Here is a 14,979-nt window from a genome sequence, read left to right on the forward strand (position 1 = left end):
TAGCGGGGAATGAGGAGGTGGATGTTCTCGCCAAGAAGGCTCTCTAACATCCTAATGTTGATACGGACATGTCAATCAGTTAAGCAGAAGCTAAGTGTTAATAAGAACAGTGGCTAAAAAGAAATGGCAACGTGGAACAGGGAGGGAAAGGGAAGAAACCCGTGTAAGATCCAGGAAAAGCTGGGGGGCAGGGATGTCCTCAGGTGGGGAAAGTGAGAAGAAGGGGGGAAAGTGTCATCACAAAGCTGAGACTGGGACACACAAGGCTCAACAGTACATTGAAATTGGTGGGAAAACATACAACTGGGAGATGTAAACACAGTCAGGAAAACATGGGGACAGTGGAACACATGCTACTTCAGTGCCAGCAACATGGGAGGGAAAAGGGAGTAATTATATTTAAGGAGTAATGGTGTTGAAGAGCCAAGCTTAAGTGAACTGCTGAGAAAATCTTCAGAGGTGTAGTGTTTAATTATGTACTTAGTTTCCTTAAAATTTAGGAGATGAGAATAATTGGTAGAATTGAGCACTTCCCTGTCTTTGGTCCACACTCCAGTCCAGCTCGGGGCGGTAAAGCACCTTAACGTTGGTTCCCAACCGCCATATAAAAACCACAGACAAAGAAGACTATTCACTTTCCGGGTCAGTTTGTTAATGGTACCTGCTTCTCAAAACAGCAAGAATCCCGAGGCAGTGTTTACATTTTTAACTTAACGTTTTGTGGAATAAAATAAACATCACAAGAGCAATACAATGTCAGACACGGTAGGGGCACGGTTTAACTAACGTCTTGCTTGTCTGTGAATTGGTTGAAGAGACAATAATACTTGAGCAATGCTTGCTAGCTACGTTAGCCGCTATGTGGGCCGAGATGAGTAGTGTTTGCTAACACAAGCTATCTAGCTAGCTACTGTAGGTAGCTAGATCGAAAACAGTGCCACTGGCTATGCACGAACGGTATGACATTAGGTTTTACTTTTTCAAAAATGTAACTAGTTATATGTCACATGGCTCTCCATTTGGTATACTACGTAACCTTACCGGCAGGTAGCCAAGTGTTGGGCCAGTAACAGAAAAGGTTGCTGGATCGAATCCCTGAGCGAACAAGGTAAAAAATCTGTCGTTCTGCCCTTGAACAAGGCAGTTAACCCACTGTACCCTGGTAGGCCGTCATTGTAAATAATAATTTGTTCTTAACTGACTTGCCTAGTTAAAAAAAGGGAGAAAAACAATTCTACAACTTATTCTGTTTGGTGACCATGGAGGGATTCATGACATGTTGACAGTGCAGTAGGCTGGCTGACTATGCTGATGTAATGTTGTATGTACATGTCAATGGGACACTTTTCTTACAGGAGTCTAACGTTGTTAATTTCTGTATATTCCAGGAGACAAAACCCTCAAGTGGAGATGGAAGTGAGAAGAAAGATGGAGAGTACATTAAACTGAAGGTGATTGGTCAGGTAAGAGAATATGGAGAAGTGTGGATGCATCTCAGACAGGAGAGTTCCCTTGCCTCTTCCTTTGCTAAATGTGTTTAATATGAAAGGACACTGGGGGAGCCATAGGCCTTTTCTCATTTGGGCAAAATTCTGTACTCACGCTCTCCCCTGCCCTCTCTCCTCAGAAACTGATAAGTGGTCGAGGAGAGTGTCAATTTGTTAGTTGGCAAATAGGAGAGGGTCCTCCCTTCCTCGATAGCCTCTTTTTGGCAAGTAAGGGCAAGCTAAGATTTGTATAATTTGCTCATTGTTCATTCTGTGGCAAAAGTGTATCCTACCGAAGTCCTTTGAGGATGAGTTTTGAAATCTGCCACACCCCCTTTGAATAAGCTATTGTTTTCTCAAAGGAGAAAAGCTTGCAAACATTTAAAAAAACATATGCTACTTATCCTTTTATCTCTAAAATGTCTTTCACAACTAGCTAAATTACATTTATCACTTTATACATTTATTTTGGGATTCCGCCCTGTAAATGTCATTTGCATGATGACACACCATTAGTCTTATTTCATACAAGTGCATATCCTCGCCGCCTCTCCTGGATTACCCTTTTCAAAAGGAGGATGGAGGAGAGAGGATGCAGGAGTTGAGTAAAACCAATTGAGAAAAGGCCACATCCTGGACTTAACAGCACTTTAAATGGGAAATTCTACATTGATCTTGCTATTTAGTCTGGGACTAGTGTACTAGGATCTAGTGCAACTCCAGTCCTCGAGGGCCTAATTGGTGTCACACCTTTTCTCCATCCAAAGCCAACACAGCTGATTAATAAAATTGCATTCTAAACTGAAGATCATGATAAGATGATTGGAGTCAGGTGTGTTGGCTGGGGCAAAACAATCAGGCCCTCGAGGACTGGAATTGCTCACCCCTGATAGTGGCTGGGAAAGTTCCCCTAGAAGCTTGGCACACAAGACTGAGTTGTGTTCACCAGTTTGGCAAAACAAAAGGCCTAATTCTATCTTTACTTTCAGGACAACAGTGAAATTCACTTCAAAGTGAAGATGACAACACATCTAAAGAAGCTAAAGGAATCTTACAGTCAAAGACAGGTAGAGTGGTAGAGTTATGAAGCCCAACAATTGTCCCATCTCATTTTGACAATGTGGGTCAGAACTTCAAAATGAATATCTTCATGTTTCCAGTATCTGATGCAACCATGTGTGATTCCTTCCTGCAGGGTGTACCAATGAACACCCTAAGGTTTCTTTTTGAAGGACAGAGAATCTCAGACAACCAAACCCCCAAAGAGGTACCCCACTCTTCCCTTGTATCATCCATACAACCACTAGCCTGCGTGCCAGGTTGTTTCTCTGGCCAAACCCTTATGGAATGGCAATTCCAGACATGAACAGACTGGCACCCAAGTTAAACAACCACCACTGTGTCTCTTAAAATAATAATTTTGTAATTTATTACATTTTTTTAAGTGACATTTCAATTTGTTTTCTGTAAACCTTGAACATGCTTGCAGATAAACTTTCCCCTGCATCTATGTCTGATGTTCTTTCTCTCCCTCCCCAGCTTGGAATGGAAGATGAGGATGTCATTGAAGTGTATCAGGAACAGACCGGTGGACTTTGGAATGATTAGACTTGCTGTATTTTTTTTTCCTCATTTAGAATTTTGTATGTATTTTGCTTTTGAGCTTTGCACCATCTGGATCACACACTCTATTGGGGCTTCCATGTGCGAGGGCACAAAGAACGACTGTGTTAGAATGGATAGATGATCTGTTTCCTCCTTTTAAACACCTCGCACAATAATTTCTTCTCCCTCTTTTACAATGCAGGTAACATTGTAGTGCAGACAGTGTCATAGCTGAATGTCCCCCTATTGAGAGATGACACGCATACAATGACTGGTTTTCTCTAGACTGCTGCACACGCCTCTTTCACACCTAAAGTTGGAATATACCACCTTTGAATGCTAAAGCATTGTTTTGAATCTGTTTAACAATCCCAGTTTCCTACCATTGATGAATATGGTCTATATTTAAAATATAAACTGTTTTTATGATCATGATGTATATTTTGCATCCAGCATGTGTGTAATAATTATTCATGTCGGGTTCCCCCAACTGGTGGGATGAATTTTGCCCGTGGGTAATTTTATTTTCCCGCGGGCCAAAAACATTTTTAATTGTTGGACATAAGACTGTAAAAACACCAGCAAGCCTGCTACAAGTGATTTTAATTTTGGATATCTGTTTCAAAGACAGATATGTGATCATATACAAATGTAAGCAAGGCTTGAAATGATTGTTTTAGTCAAATATATCTGGGCTTCTTGGGGTCAATTTGCAGTCTACAAATAATTCGTAATTATGTTCTGGCCCCTTGACCATCTGTTCCAAGAAAAAAATCAGCCCGTGGCTGAATCTAGTTGATGCCTTTCCTAGGTGTTCTTTTTATTTGAATTATGTTCAAGTTCAGATAATTTCAAGGGGTTAAAGTTTCACTGTGTTTAATCTCTGGCCTCTAATTGGACTTAAATATTTTTTCTTGTTTGTCTGTCCTTTTATCAAAATATGTCTTGCTGTGTTGAACCACAACAGTAGCCACACACAGTAAAGTCAATGCAACAAATTACTCCTTGTGGAGGCATTGATCCGGATGGTTTGAAGCAGATAACGTTTCTTTTTTTGAATAAAATGTTTAACAAAAACAGGACTGATAGTTTCCAATTTTGACATACCATTACAGACCAAACAATAATGTTCTGAATTAGGACTGCAGGTTGGATTCCTGTCCACCAGAGTGCGCTCTCGCCATGTTTATGACAAGGAGTGAGTGAGTATTTATTTGACATCACATTGTGATACATTTATGAAAACAACTTTGGCCATGTACATAGTCACATGCAGAGGCAATTTACCGTGCTGCCTATCCTCCATTCAAGGCCTTTGACAATGGAAAAAGCGAAATGATAATCTTAAAAGAAATGTCCAGTGTGGGGTTGGTTGTGATTAAAAAATGTTGGTTGGAAATGTCACTTTTACTCCAATATGTAGCAGTGATGCTTCTCAATGTATGTTTACTCACTATCTTAACTGGAAAAGGCAAGTGTGGAACTGTAGAGGGAGGTTCCTCATGCGTACATCACTGCAGACGGAGCGAATATTTATTTGTAAAGCGTCCGATTTCATGGAGGCCCAGCGAAGGGAGGATGGCGTGGAGTCTGAAGGGGGAAAGGAGGGGGGGAGTAGAGTCATTGACCAGTGACAGGGTAAGAGAATCAGCAGAGAGAGTGGGGGCAGAGAGAGACTAAGGGTCAGGTCAGTAAACTGTGTGTGTGTCAGTCCCAGGGTCCAGGCCCTGGGTTAAGACTGCCTGGAAGAGATCTGGTTTCTAAACCTGGGATACCTCACAGTGGCAAAACATTACCAGATGTGGGCCAGCCAGGAGACTGGGGGGGAGGGGATGGTGTGTGAACTCACGATATGAAGAGTGAACGTGTCTCTGCAATATATCAACTCAGTTACAGCCTTATGCTTATGCCATTGTGCTCGCAGAACACTGAAAGTTGCCCAAATTTGTGGATCCTGACCCACCCAACCGTGACCAGTTACATCACCTTATAAAAATGTGAACCACAGCAAGAGATAATGACCTAAAATTAGCTTGAGGTTTTGTCGGGTTAACGTGCAAAAAGTCCATACTCTTTCAATCAGATTACGTTGACTGCAGGCATCTGTCCTTGATTGGAGACTGCAATATCATTTCGGTCTTTGCAACAGTTTTAAAGCAAATAAGACAGTAATAGTATGTTTCTCCCCAAACATTCTTCATATTGTTCAACAAAATCATGTCCGCTTGTTGGATTAAGTACTCTTTGTTTTCCGTTGAACACATGCAACAGTAACACGGTACAACGCACGTTCAGGTGACTATTGTAGGTCTACTGACACTCCAGTTGAACACAACACGTAATAGATACAGAACAAATGACGCAAAATGTTGCCTAAAAGAAAACGTCTTTGCTACACTCCGCCCTGTCTAAAACACACAACCAAAACAAAAAGGGGAGAGGTGAACTCAAAACAAGGAAAGCCAAAAAGGAGATCTCACATTTCATCAGGAAAGGAGGAGATCCGCTCAAGGCAGTGTGTTAAGATTTCCTGTTCGTAAGTTTTAAGGGAAAATCCCCCTTTAAACACATCATGCTAGTTATTGTTTTTCTACAGAAATACCATCTCTTTATCAATGGCTCTGATATATTGACCTGCCACCATTTAGAGAGATACTATTCCACAGGAAAGCAGAGTGAGTAGAAGTTAGACCTGGGGGATAGAACAGGAGACGACCAGAGAAACTAAATAGCAACATACTGTATAACAGGGTAATGTGTCCACACTACAGCCTTTATAGGGAGTATTGTGCAAGCAGATGGTAAAAGTAACTGAGGACATCAGGTGTGGAATTGTTGATATTCCAAACTATGTTAAAACAGAATCTCTAGGCCTTCATTTACCCTTCTTTCAACTCATTGGATATGTTTTAGGAAGTCATCACAATCTCGCTGGTTTTACATTGCCTCGTTCAAGGATTTGTTTTAGACAAACGTGCTTAAAGCATCCAAAAATGAACAGCAATGACGTTCAAGTGACAGCAGGTTAAAAACATAATTTTATTCTGTGAAACTGTACAAGATACAAGCCATATTGCATTAACAAACATCAAGTAGAAACAGCAAGATTATAATTCTTATAAATACATATGTTCTTTAAAAAAAAAAGAGTGAATAATTACAAAATGTGGCCTGTAACGTGGCAATTTAATAGCAACATCTTACAGCTAGATCACATCCCAAATGGCATCCTATTCCCTATGTAGTTCACTACTTTTGACCAGGGCTCCGGTCAAAAGCAGTGCACTATATAGGGAATAGGGCGCCATTTGGGACATATAACACTATACACAACTAAAATAAAGTGAGTGTGTTAGACATTTCTCTCTGTGCCAAGATGAATGTTCTCAGATGTCTGCAAGTTAGTCTAAAAGTAACAGACACACGTAACAAAAACAGGCACAAAAATGTTAAAAGTACAGAAGCAAGGAATGGAATGCAGATTCCAAAAACCTTTGTAATTCCTCGCAAAACATAACACACATCATTGGTCTTGTCAGACATTAGCCCTGTATCCTTGTTGCTCCTTGGATGAGAAACTCACTTCATAATACAAAATAGATGAAGACCTATTGAAAAGGTCATGGCAAAACAGACATTTTCTCCGTTGCTGCTGTTACATCACTGGGTGGCACATTGTGGTTTAAATGAGATTATAGAATGTTAAATTTTTTATGGGGGTTACCCCCCCCCCCCAAATAATGAACAAATGTTCACCCAATGGCTCATAAGGTTGTCAGGAGGGACATTCCCAAAGTAAAAGTACTTTTTTCAGAGTTCAATTGTCCTATGTCCAATAGGAGGTGGGAAGGGATATGCTCAGTCGGTTTGATAAAAAATATTTAAAAAATAAACATGTATAACTCCCCCACGTTAACCTTCTAGAAAGTTCATACGGTTGTCTCTCCTTGGTTGCTGTTACTGAGCCGTTTGTAAAACCTGCACCAACTCTGTAATGTTTTCCCTGACCAGATCCAGAACCCGGACGTGATGCCCACGATCATAGTCATCAGGTACTTGATCATGAACACCGTGAAGTCCGGGGTCATCGGGGCAAAGTTGTTGGCCGGACACGGCACCGCGAAGCGCTTACACGTCTGCATGTGCCAGGTCTTCTCCCATTGGTCGCGGAAGGCCTGCTCGTAGAAGTAACAGGCGATGACGATGGTGGCGGGGACGGTGTACAGGACGCTGAACACGCCGATTCTCACCATCAGCTTCTCTAGTTTCTCCGTCTTGGTGCCGTCGTGCTTCATGATGGTTCTGATGCGGAACAGAGACACGAAACCGGCCAGGAGGAACGAGGTTCCGATGAAGAGGTAGACGAACAGGGGGGCCAGGACGAACCCTCGTAATGAATCCACACTGTAGATGCCGACGTAGCACACCCCTGTGAGAAGATCCCCATCCACCTGCCCCATGGCCAGGATAGTGATGGTTTTGACAGCCGGCACCGCCCAAGCCGCTAGGTGGAAGTATTGGGAGTTGGCCTCGATGGCCTCGTGACCCCACTTCATACCAGCAGACAGGAACCAGGTGAGGGACAGGATGACCCACCATATGGAGCTAGCCATGCCAAAAAAGTAGAGGATCATGAAGAGGATGGTGCAGCCCTCTTTCTTGGTGCCTTGGGCCACCGTCTTGTAACCGTCCTCTTTAAACTTGTCTATGCAGACCACTTTATCCTCCAGGAAGAAGCCTGCTGTGTAGGCCACTGCCACCATGAAGTAGCAGCCTGAGAGGAAGATGATGGGCCTCTCCGGGTAGCGAAACCTCCGCATGTCTACCAAGTATGTGAGCACAGTGAACAGTGTACTCACGCAACACAAGATAGACCAGATACCCACCCAGAGTTTGCCGAATTTCAGTTCCTCCTCGCGGAAATACATTAGTCCGTTGGGCTTGGTGGACTCGCATGGGGCACCACAGTCTTTCACCCCCAGGAATTTGTAATTGAGGTAGGTTGGGACCTGAAGTTGTAGGGGACAGGAGAAGGGCTGGGCAGCAGGGCGGCCGATGTTTGGGGGTAAGGTCATGAGCTCTGGCAGGTTGGGAGTGGGGTCCGAGGTAGCGATGTCCGTGTCTGAAGTGTTTTGACCCACACAGATCTCCCCAGCGCCGTGGATGGGGAAGTTCTCGCAGCGGAGTCTCTCTGGCCATTGAAACCCGAACTTGTTCATGAGCGCCTCGCAGCCCTGGCGTGCGCGCTCACACAGTGATCGGCATGGGGGGATGGCTTGTTCTAGAACTGTGCACACCGGTGCGTACATGGAACACAAGAAAAACTTAAGGTCCATGGAACACTGGACCTTCACGAGCGGGTAAAACTGATGGACCTCCAGCCCCGCATCCTCCTGGTTTGTGTGTCCCAAAAGATTCGGCATGATGGTTTGATTATAGGCAATGTCCGTGCAGAGGGGAATGGAAATTGGCTGACAAAAACCGTGTTCTGGTATAGAAATGCCTTTCTCGCCATGATACTGACCGGTACACGGCTCCAGTAGAAGGCAAACAGTCACCAGCGCGCACCCCGTTATCCAAATCCACTCACAGGTTATCCTTACCGCCATGATAGCAGCCCCCTGTGTTCAAAACAAAAAAAGTGGCTTAGAATATTACCCCGGAGCTGCAAAAAGCCCAAATCAAACTCAGTCCACAAAAGGGTTGAGATCTTTTCTCCGTCTATATAAAAAGGGAGAGGAGCCTAAAGTTAAAACAAAGTTAAATGCTTGAAAAATGCCCTCGGTCGCTCTCCCCACATTCCTTATGCCAGTGCTCATAGAACTCTCCAAGAAAATGGAGGATTGCTGGTGAGGGATTTTTTTTTTATTCCAATCAAACCACTGAGAACCTGAGAAATTCCAATAAAGAGTCGGTTTATTTTTTGTTGTTGCAGTTCGTTCCTTTACTGACCTGCTTCTTCGTATTGGAAACAACCGTATGACTTGAAAATGGAATGCGTAGACTAATTTCTTCCAGATTCCCACAAATCTTCGTTACATCACATTATAGGTTGAAGCAAAGTTGAAGTCTGCGAAACCTCATGGTTTTCCATCTCGCCTTTACAACTCAGCCAATGTTCAGCTCGAGGCGCATTAGTAGGCTATCTACTACGATGAACCCGGCTCAAAGTCTGTCGTAAAAGTCAAATCTCTTCAAAAAAAAAATGTATACTACTCGTCAAACTAATTCTTCCCACACCGCTAAAACCGTGATGTGCCCTTCTGGAGAAACTTGCCAGATTGATTCCCCACACCATACTGAGTTTGATCGGTTTCTTGGTGCCCACACATGCGTCTTTTTAGGGGCGCCTTGAAACCACACTTTCTCCACCAATTGAATGATTTGTTTTCTCTCCCATCTCGTCATTGATTGGAGTGAAGTGAAGAGGGTGGAGTTTTATGCCATCTTCAGCGATAACCTGGATGAGTTTTTTTTAATAAACTGATTTGCTACTCAATTAACATGGTGTAGAATATAAACGTTTTATATTCTATGTTGGGAGCGGGCTATAGATAATTTAGGAGACATTCAAGCATTAGAAGTTGAAAAATAACATTAGACCACCTCTTTTCAGCTTCGTAGACCTTCGTGAAGTAATTTATGTTCTTTTGCATGCCTTATATCTCACTCTGTTTGTCAGGAAAGTGTCCAGGGTTAAACTCGTAAGCCAGGCCTGTGACAAAGTAGAGCAATAATTGTCATATTTATGGTATTGTTAATTTCAGAGTGGAGCCTATAGTTTCTGGTAAATCATCTTGGTTTATGGACTGCAGAAACTGTTAGGCAGCCAAGAACATTTTACTCATGGACTTGATTCTCCATTAAGTATGTTATAGAATTTTGCACATGGTTTATTCATCAAATATAATTTTAAGTTGTTTGTTGAGTTTTTCAAAACAAATGTCCTTATAATGTAATTCTTGGTGAATGTCAGGTCGTTTTTCTGGATGGTGCTAGAGATGGCCTTGCATGCCAGTGATAGAGTCAAACTAATGGGCTGCTATTGTTGTAATGACCGACGCTGGAGATGAGAAGCAGGTATGGGGAGTCAACATTTATTCAGGAACAGACAGGTAACAGAACAGGAACAGCGTCAGCACACGGGTAAACAACGACAAACGACAGTTAATGCCGGAGCCGGGAACCGAGCGGGGATCCACACAGATATGGGGGGGGGGTAATGACAGAGGTGATTGAGTCCACGTGAGTCCAGTGATCGCTGATGCGCTTGACGGGGGGAAGGCAAGTGTGCGTAATGATGGTGGCAGAAGTGAGTAATGCTGGGGAGCCTGGCGCCTTCGGAGGGGGAGCGGGAGCAGGCGTGACAATTGTACCCTATTGTATGGTAATGTATTAATGTTAATAAAAACATTATTCCTAAACATTTTTCACATTTTCATTTTGATTGGATATCTTCACACCCACAACAGGGATTATCATGAGATAGCAGCACATAGCCTTTATGATGTAACCATGTGATGTATCATTTATGTAGTTACATAGTAGTAGTCTATCCTCTTAGAAACAAAGGTTTCAAAGGGGTTCCTCAGCTGTCCCCATAGGATAACTCTTTTGGGTTCCATGTAGAACCCTTTCCACAAAAGGTTTCCACCTGGAACCAAAAAGGGTTCTTCAAAGGGTTCTCCTATGGGGACATCCAAAGAACCCTTTTAAGTTCAAGATAGAACCTTTTTTTTCCTAAGAGTGTGGGTCTAGATTTTCCCTACATGGTTTTCATGAAGCTTGCTGTTTTGTATTGTGTGTGTAATATAATGACTGTTGGTTTTCTGTAGAGATGGTGGTCCACTGCGTTGGGAGAGCTTATAGGGAGGAAATGCCTTTATGTTTCCCATCCAGCATATGGATTTGCTGTTGCTCTCTCTCTCTCTCTTTATTTCTTCTACGTTCTGTATTTCAATCGAGGCTCCCAGAGCAGAGAAAGCCATACCGTACTACCCCTCCCGTCCTCCCCCCGTTCCCCTCAGAGAGACCAGCAGAACACAACCCCCGAGGTCTGAAAGTACAGCTGTGTATTTATACCATCCCTCTGAATCTATGCAGCAAACCATATGGGAATGTTTTTGACTCAGGGCTGAAAGCAAGCTACATTGAAAAAGAGAGAGCTCTGTGTGTGTGTGTGTGTGTGTGTGTGTGTGTGTGTGTGTGTGTGTGTGTGTGTGTGTGTGTGTGTGTGTGTGTGTGTGTGTGTGTGTGTGTTTGCGTGCGTGCGGGTGGGCGGACGTGTGTGTGTTTATACCTCAACTGTCACTGCAGTTTCTCAATGGGCCCTGCTAGCCTAAAGACTACCACTGTTCCCTCTCCTATATGAACACATTATAGACCTTAACCCCAATCTCCATCTGTTATGAATGACTATACAGATACAGTCTTTGTAATCTGTTATGAATGACTATACAGACACAGTCTTTGGGATCTGCATAATACGTCGTATCTAGGGACACACGCATGCTGATTCACGCTGTGGACGGTCAATCTAATTGGGTTTTATTCACCAGATAATCTAATGTAGTGTGTCATTATAATGATATCTAATTGCTACCCCACTATTTATAATATAGTGCACTACTTTTGACCAGGGCCCATTTGTGATGCAGACTCTAGGTGGGTGATGTGTTTCTTTAGAAAGCTCTGTTTTTGCTCTGCTCTACTGGCAACCGTGTGTTATACCTAACACTACGCTGTGGCTGCTACAGAACCTAAGTAGGTGGCCTCTCCGTTTTGCCATCCTGTGACTGTTGATTATTACCAGGGAGTGAAAATGAATATCTCGCTGCTAAATCTTGAAACATTGATGGGAAATGTTGGTGAGAGTGCCTTTGTCTCTATTGATTAATGTAGAGTATGCCAGAGCTTGCCAATACTTTCTCTTGCGCACTGTTCAAGCAGTATATTTTAATTCCATTCAACCACAACAATACGTACACTACTGGTCAAAAGTTTTAAAAAACATACTCATTCAAGGGTTTTTCTATATTTGTACTATTTTCTACATTGTAGAATAGTAGTGAAAGACATCAAAACTATGAAATAACACATGGAATCAAATAGCCACCCTTTTCCTTGATGACAGCTTTGCACAATCTTGGCATGCTCTCAACCAGCTTCATGAGGTAATCACCTGGAATGCATTTAAATTAACACAAAATCCACAACACAAAATAGAATTTGTGGAATTTTTTTCATTCTTAATGTGTTAGAGCCAATCAGTTGTGTTGTGACATAGTAGTAGTACAAATAGAGCCCTATTTGGTAAAATAACAAGTCCATATTATGGCAAGAACAGCTCTAATAAGCAAAGAGAAATGACGGTCCATCATAACTTTAAGACATGAAGGTCAGTCAATCCCGAAAATGTCAAGAACTTTGAACGTTTCTTCAAGTGCAGTCGCAAAAACCATCAAGCGCTATGATGAAACTGGCTCTCATGAGGACCGCCACAAGAAAGGAAGACCCAGAGTTACCTCTGCTGCAGAGGATAACTTCATTAGAGTTACCAGCGTCAGATTGCAGCCCAAATAAATGCTTCACATAGTTCAAGTAACAGACACATCTCAGAGGAGACTGCATGAATCAGGCCTTCATGGTCAAATTGCTGCAAAAAAACACTACTAAAGGACACCAATTAGAAGAAGAGACTTGCTTGGGTCCCGGAACACAAGCAATGTACATTAGACCAGTGGAAATCTGTCCTTTGGTCTGGAGTCCAAATGTTAGATTTTTGGTTCCAACCTCCGTGTCTACTCATGATAATTTCCCACTGTAAAGCATGGAGGAGGAGGTGTGATGGTGTGGGGGTGCTTTGCTGGTGACACTGTCTGTGATTTATTTTGAATTCAAGGCACACTTACCCAGCATGGCTGCCATAGCATTCTGCAGCGATACGTCATCCCATCTGGTTTGTGCTTAGTGGGACTATAATTTGTTTTTCAACAGGACAATGACCCAACACACCTCCAGGCTGTGTAAGGGCTATTTGACCAAGAAGGAGAGTGATGGAGTGCTGCATCAGATGATCTGGCCTCCACAATCCTCCAACCTCAACCAAATTGAGATGGTTTGGAATAAGTCGGACCGCAGAGTGAAGGAAAAGCAGTCAACAAGTGCTCAACATACAGTATGTGGGAACTCCTTCAAGACTTTTGGAAAAGCATTCCAGGTGAAGCTGGTTGTGAGAATGCCAAGAGTGAGCAAAGCTGTCATGAAGGCAAAGGGTGGCTATTTGAAGAATCTCAAATATAAAATATATTTTGATTTATTTTAAAATAGTAAAAATAAAGAAAAACCCTTGAATGAGTAGGTGTTCTAAGACTTTTGACTGGTAGTGAGTGTAGTTATGAAAAAGTCAACTGAAAAAGAAATAGCCATCTGACGAAATGGAGAGATTAAGTTTAGCTGAACTGAAGAACTGATGACACTAACTGAAGTTTCACAGAGAGGAGACTTCGTTAAGGAAGTATGCAACACTATCTGCACTTCAAACCATGCAGGGTTCCATCACAGCAAGATATCTATGCAAATCTAACCCATCAATCAATTAATCATGTCTTAGAGCTCATCATCAATGACTGATGCTGTTCGGTTATTGATTAATTTACAATATTCCATGAATTAAAAACCTTTCCCGGCCTACCTCTGGAATGGGTTTTAAAAAATAGATCATAGTTAGAGTATAGCAGCAGCACGCTTGCGTTCTCCATGTAAATTTGGAGACGGAGAGAGGTGAGTATACTTCACTCTGAGCTCCCAACATCAATCATACATAGCCTAGGGGGCCAAAAAGGGAATGGCCATTTGAACTCATTCCAATTTGCTCCGTTTTTTGGTTGATTCTTTTCAGTGTGTCAAATAGTTATCTTTTTGCTTTCTCATAATTTGAGTCTAATTGTGTGGCTGTCCTGGGGCTTTCTCTCTCTTTCTCTCTCTCTCTTTCTCTCTCCCCTACTCTCTCTCTCTCTCTCTCCCCTACTCTCTCACTCTCTCTCTCTCTCTCTTTCCCCTCTCTCTCTCTCTTTCTCATCTCTCTGACTATTTCTCTTTGTCTCTCTTTCTCTTTCTCTCTACCAATTCCATTTTCTTGCCTTGGTTTCTTTCAGGTTTCTCTCAGCCCTTGAGTGGTACTGAAGTCAAAATTGGCAGTAATTGCTCAAATCGGTTTAGCATAGCATACCTCCTGAGATCAAAGCTTCAGTGAGGTAGCTATGTACAATATAAGACACTGTCTAGTGTCCAGTGGTCCTGATAGATGTATCTGGACTGCATGCAGAGTGCTGCACCGAGTTGGGTCACCAAGGGTTCAACCGAAGGAGCAGCTTGGAGTTGGCAGTTGTTCAGGAGGGGGATGACTCCCTAACGTCTCATACATAAGACAGCTATGTGTCTGACTCTGGCCCACTGAAATAGATCTGTGAAGCAGTTCCTTCCTATTCAATTTGATTGGCTTCATGGTACAGTATATTAGATGATAACACTGAGGCGTACCAGAGAACATTTGACCTCGATTTGCTCAGAAATTCCATTGATTTTTGATCTTAGCACAATCCTTGATTCTCTGGCCTAAATGTTATATTCTTTATTAGAATTCTCCGATGCGAATGCTACCGAGGGTCCGCTGTGGGGGGAGAGTATCTTTGCTTGTCCTTGTAGATGGGGGTTAGGGACTCAACTCTGGCTTTAATTAGCGAATTAAGACAACCCCCCCACCCCCCTCTCTTCTTTCACCAGTGGCAGGGCTCCTCTCAGAGCCAACCTGTGGCCAGGGGGAATCTGGGGTATGTAGGGTCATGGAAGGGTCATGGGGTCACACTGCTTCCCTCACTCTACTGAT

The 14,979-nt window shown here is 42.8% G+C and overlaps 2 protein-coding genes across 2 annotated transcripts; one reads left to right on the forward strand and one right to left on the reverse strand.

The window, feature by feature from the left end:
• Nucleotides 1–627: 627 nt before the first annotated feature.
• Nucleotides 628–4,174, forward strand: LOC112266511 (small ubiquitin-related modifier 1). The gene is made up of 5 exons (XM_024444045.2): nt 628–765; nt 1,389–1,463; nt 2,477–2,554; nt 2,683–2,754; nt 3,027–4,174. Exons 1-5 carry the CDS (start codon nt 754–756, stop codon nt 3,093–3,095), a joined length of 306 nt encoding a protein of 101 aa, XP_024299813.1. The 5' UTR covers nt 628–753; the 3' UTR covers nt 3,096–4,174.
• Nucleotides 4,175–6,112: 1,938 nt separating this feature from the next.
• Nucleotides 6,113–9,440, reverse strand: LOC112266513 (frizzled-7-A). Its single transcript, XM_024444046.2, has 2 exons — nt 9,045–9,440; nt 6,113–8,713 (listed from the first exon to the last, which is right to left on the reverse strand). The coding sequence occupies exon 2, from the start codon at nt 8,699–8,701 to the stop codon at nt 7,022–7,024; it is 1,680 nt and encodes a 559-aa protein (XP_024299814.1). The 5' UTR covers nt 8,702–8,713; nt 9,045–9,440; the 3' UTR covers nt 6,113–7,021.
• Between the last annotated feature and the right edge of the window lie 5,539 nt (nt 9,441–14,979).

Source organism: Oncorhynchus tshawytscha, linkage group LG14 (genome assembly GCF_018296145.1).
Source record: "Oncorhynchus tshawytscha isolate Ot180627B linkage group LG14, Otsh_v2.0, whole genome shotgun sequence".
NCBI classification, from domain to species: Eukaryota; Metazoa; Chordata; class Actinopteri; order Salmoniformes; family Salmonidae; genus Oncorhynchus; species Oncorhynchus tshawytscha.

Bases quoted from the DNA above. Each gene is read 5' to 3' on its own strand.
- LOC112266511 (XM_024444045.2), top strand. The intron at 1,464-2,476 runs GTAAGAGAATAT...CTTTACTTTCAG, and splicing joins AACTGAAGGTGATTGGTCAG to GACAACAGTGAAATTCACTT. The intron at 2,755-3,026 runs GTACCCCACTCT...CTCCCTCCCCAG, and splicing joins ACAACCAAACCCCCAAAGAG to CTTGGAATGGAAGATGAGGA.
- LOC112266513 (XM_024444046.2), bottom strand. From the start codon at position 8,701: ATGGCGGTAAGGATAACCTGTGAGTGGATTTGGATAACGGGGTGCGCG.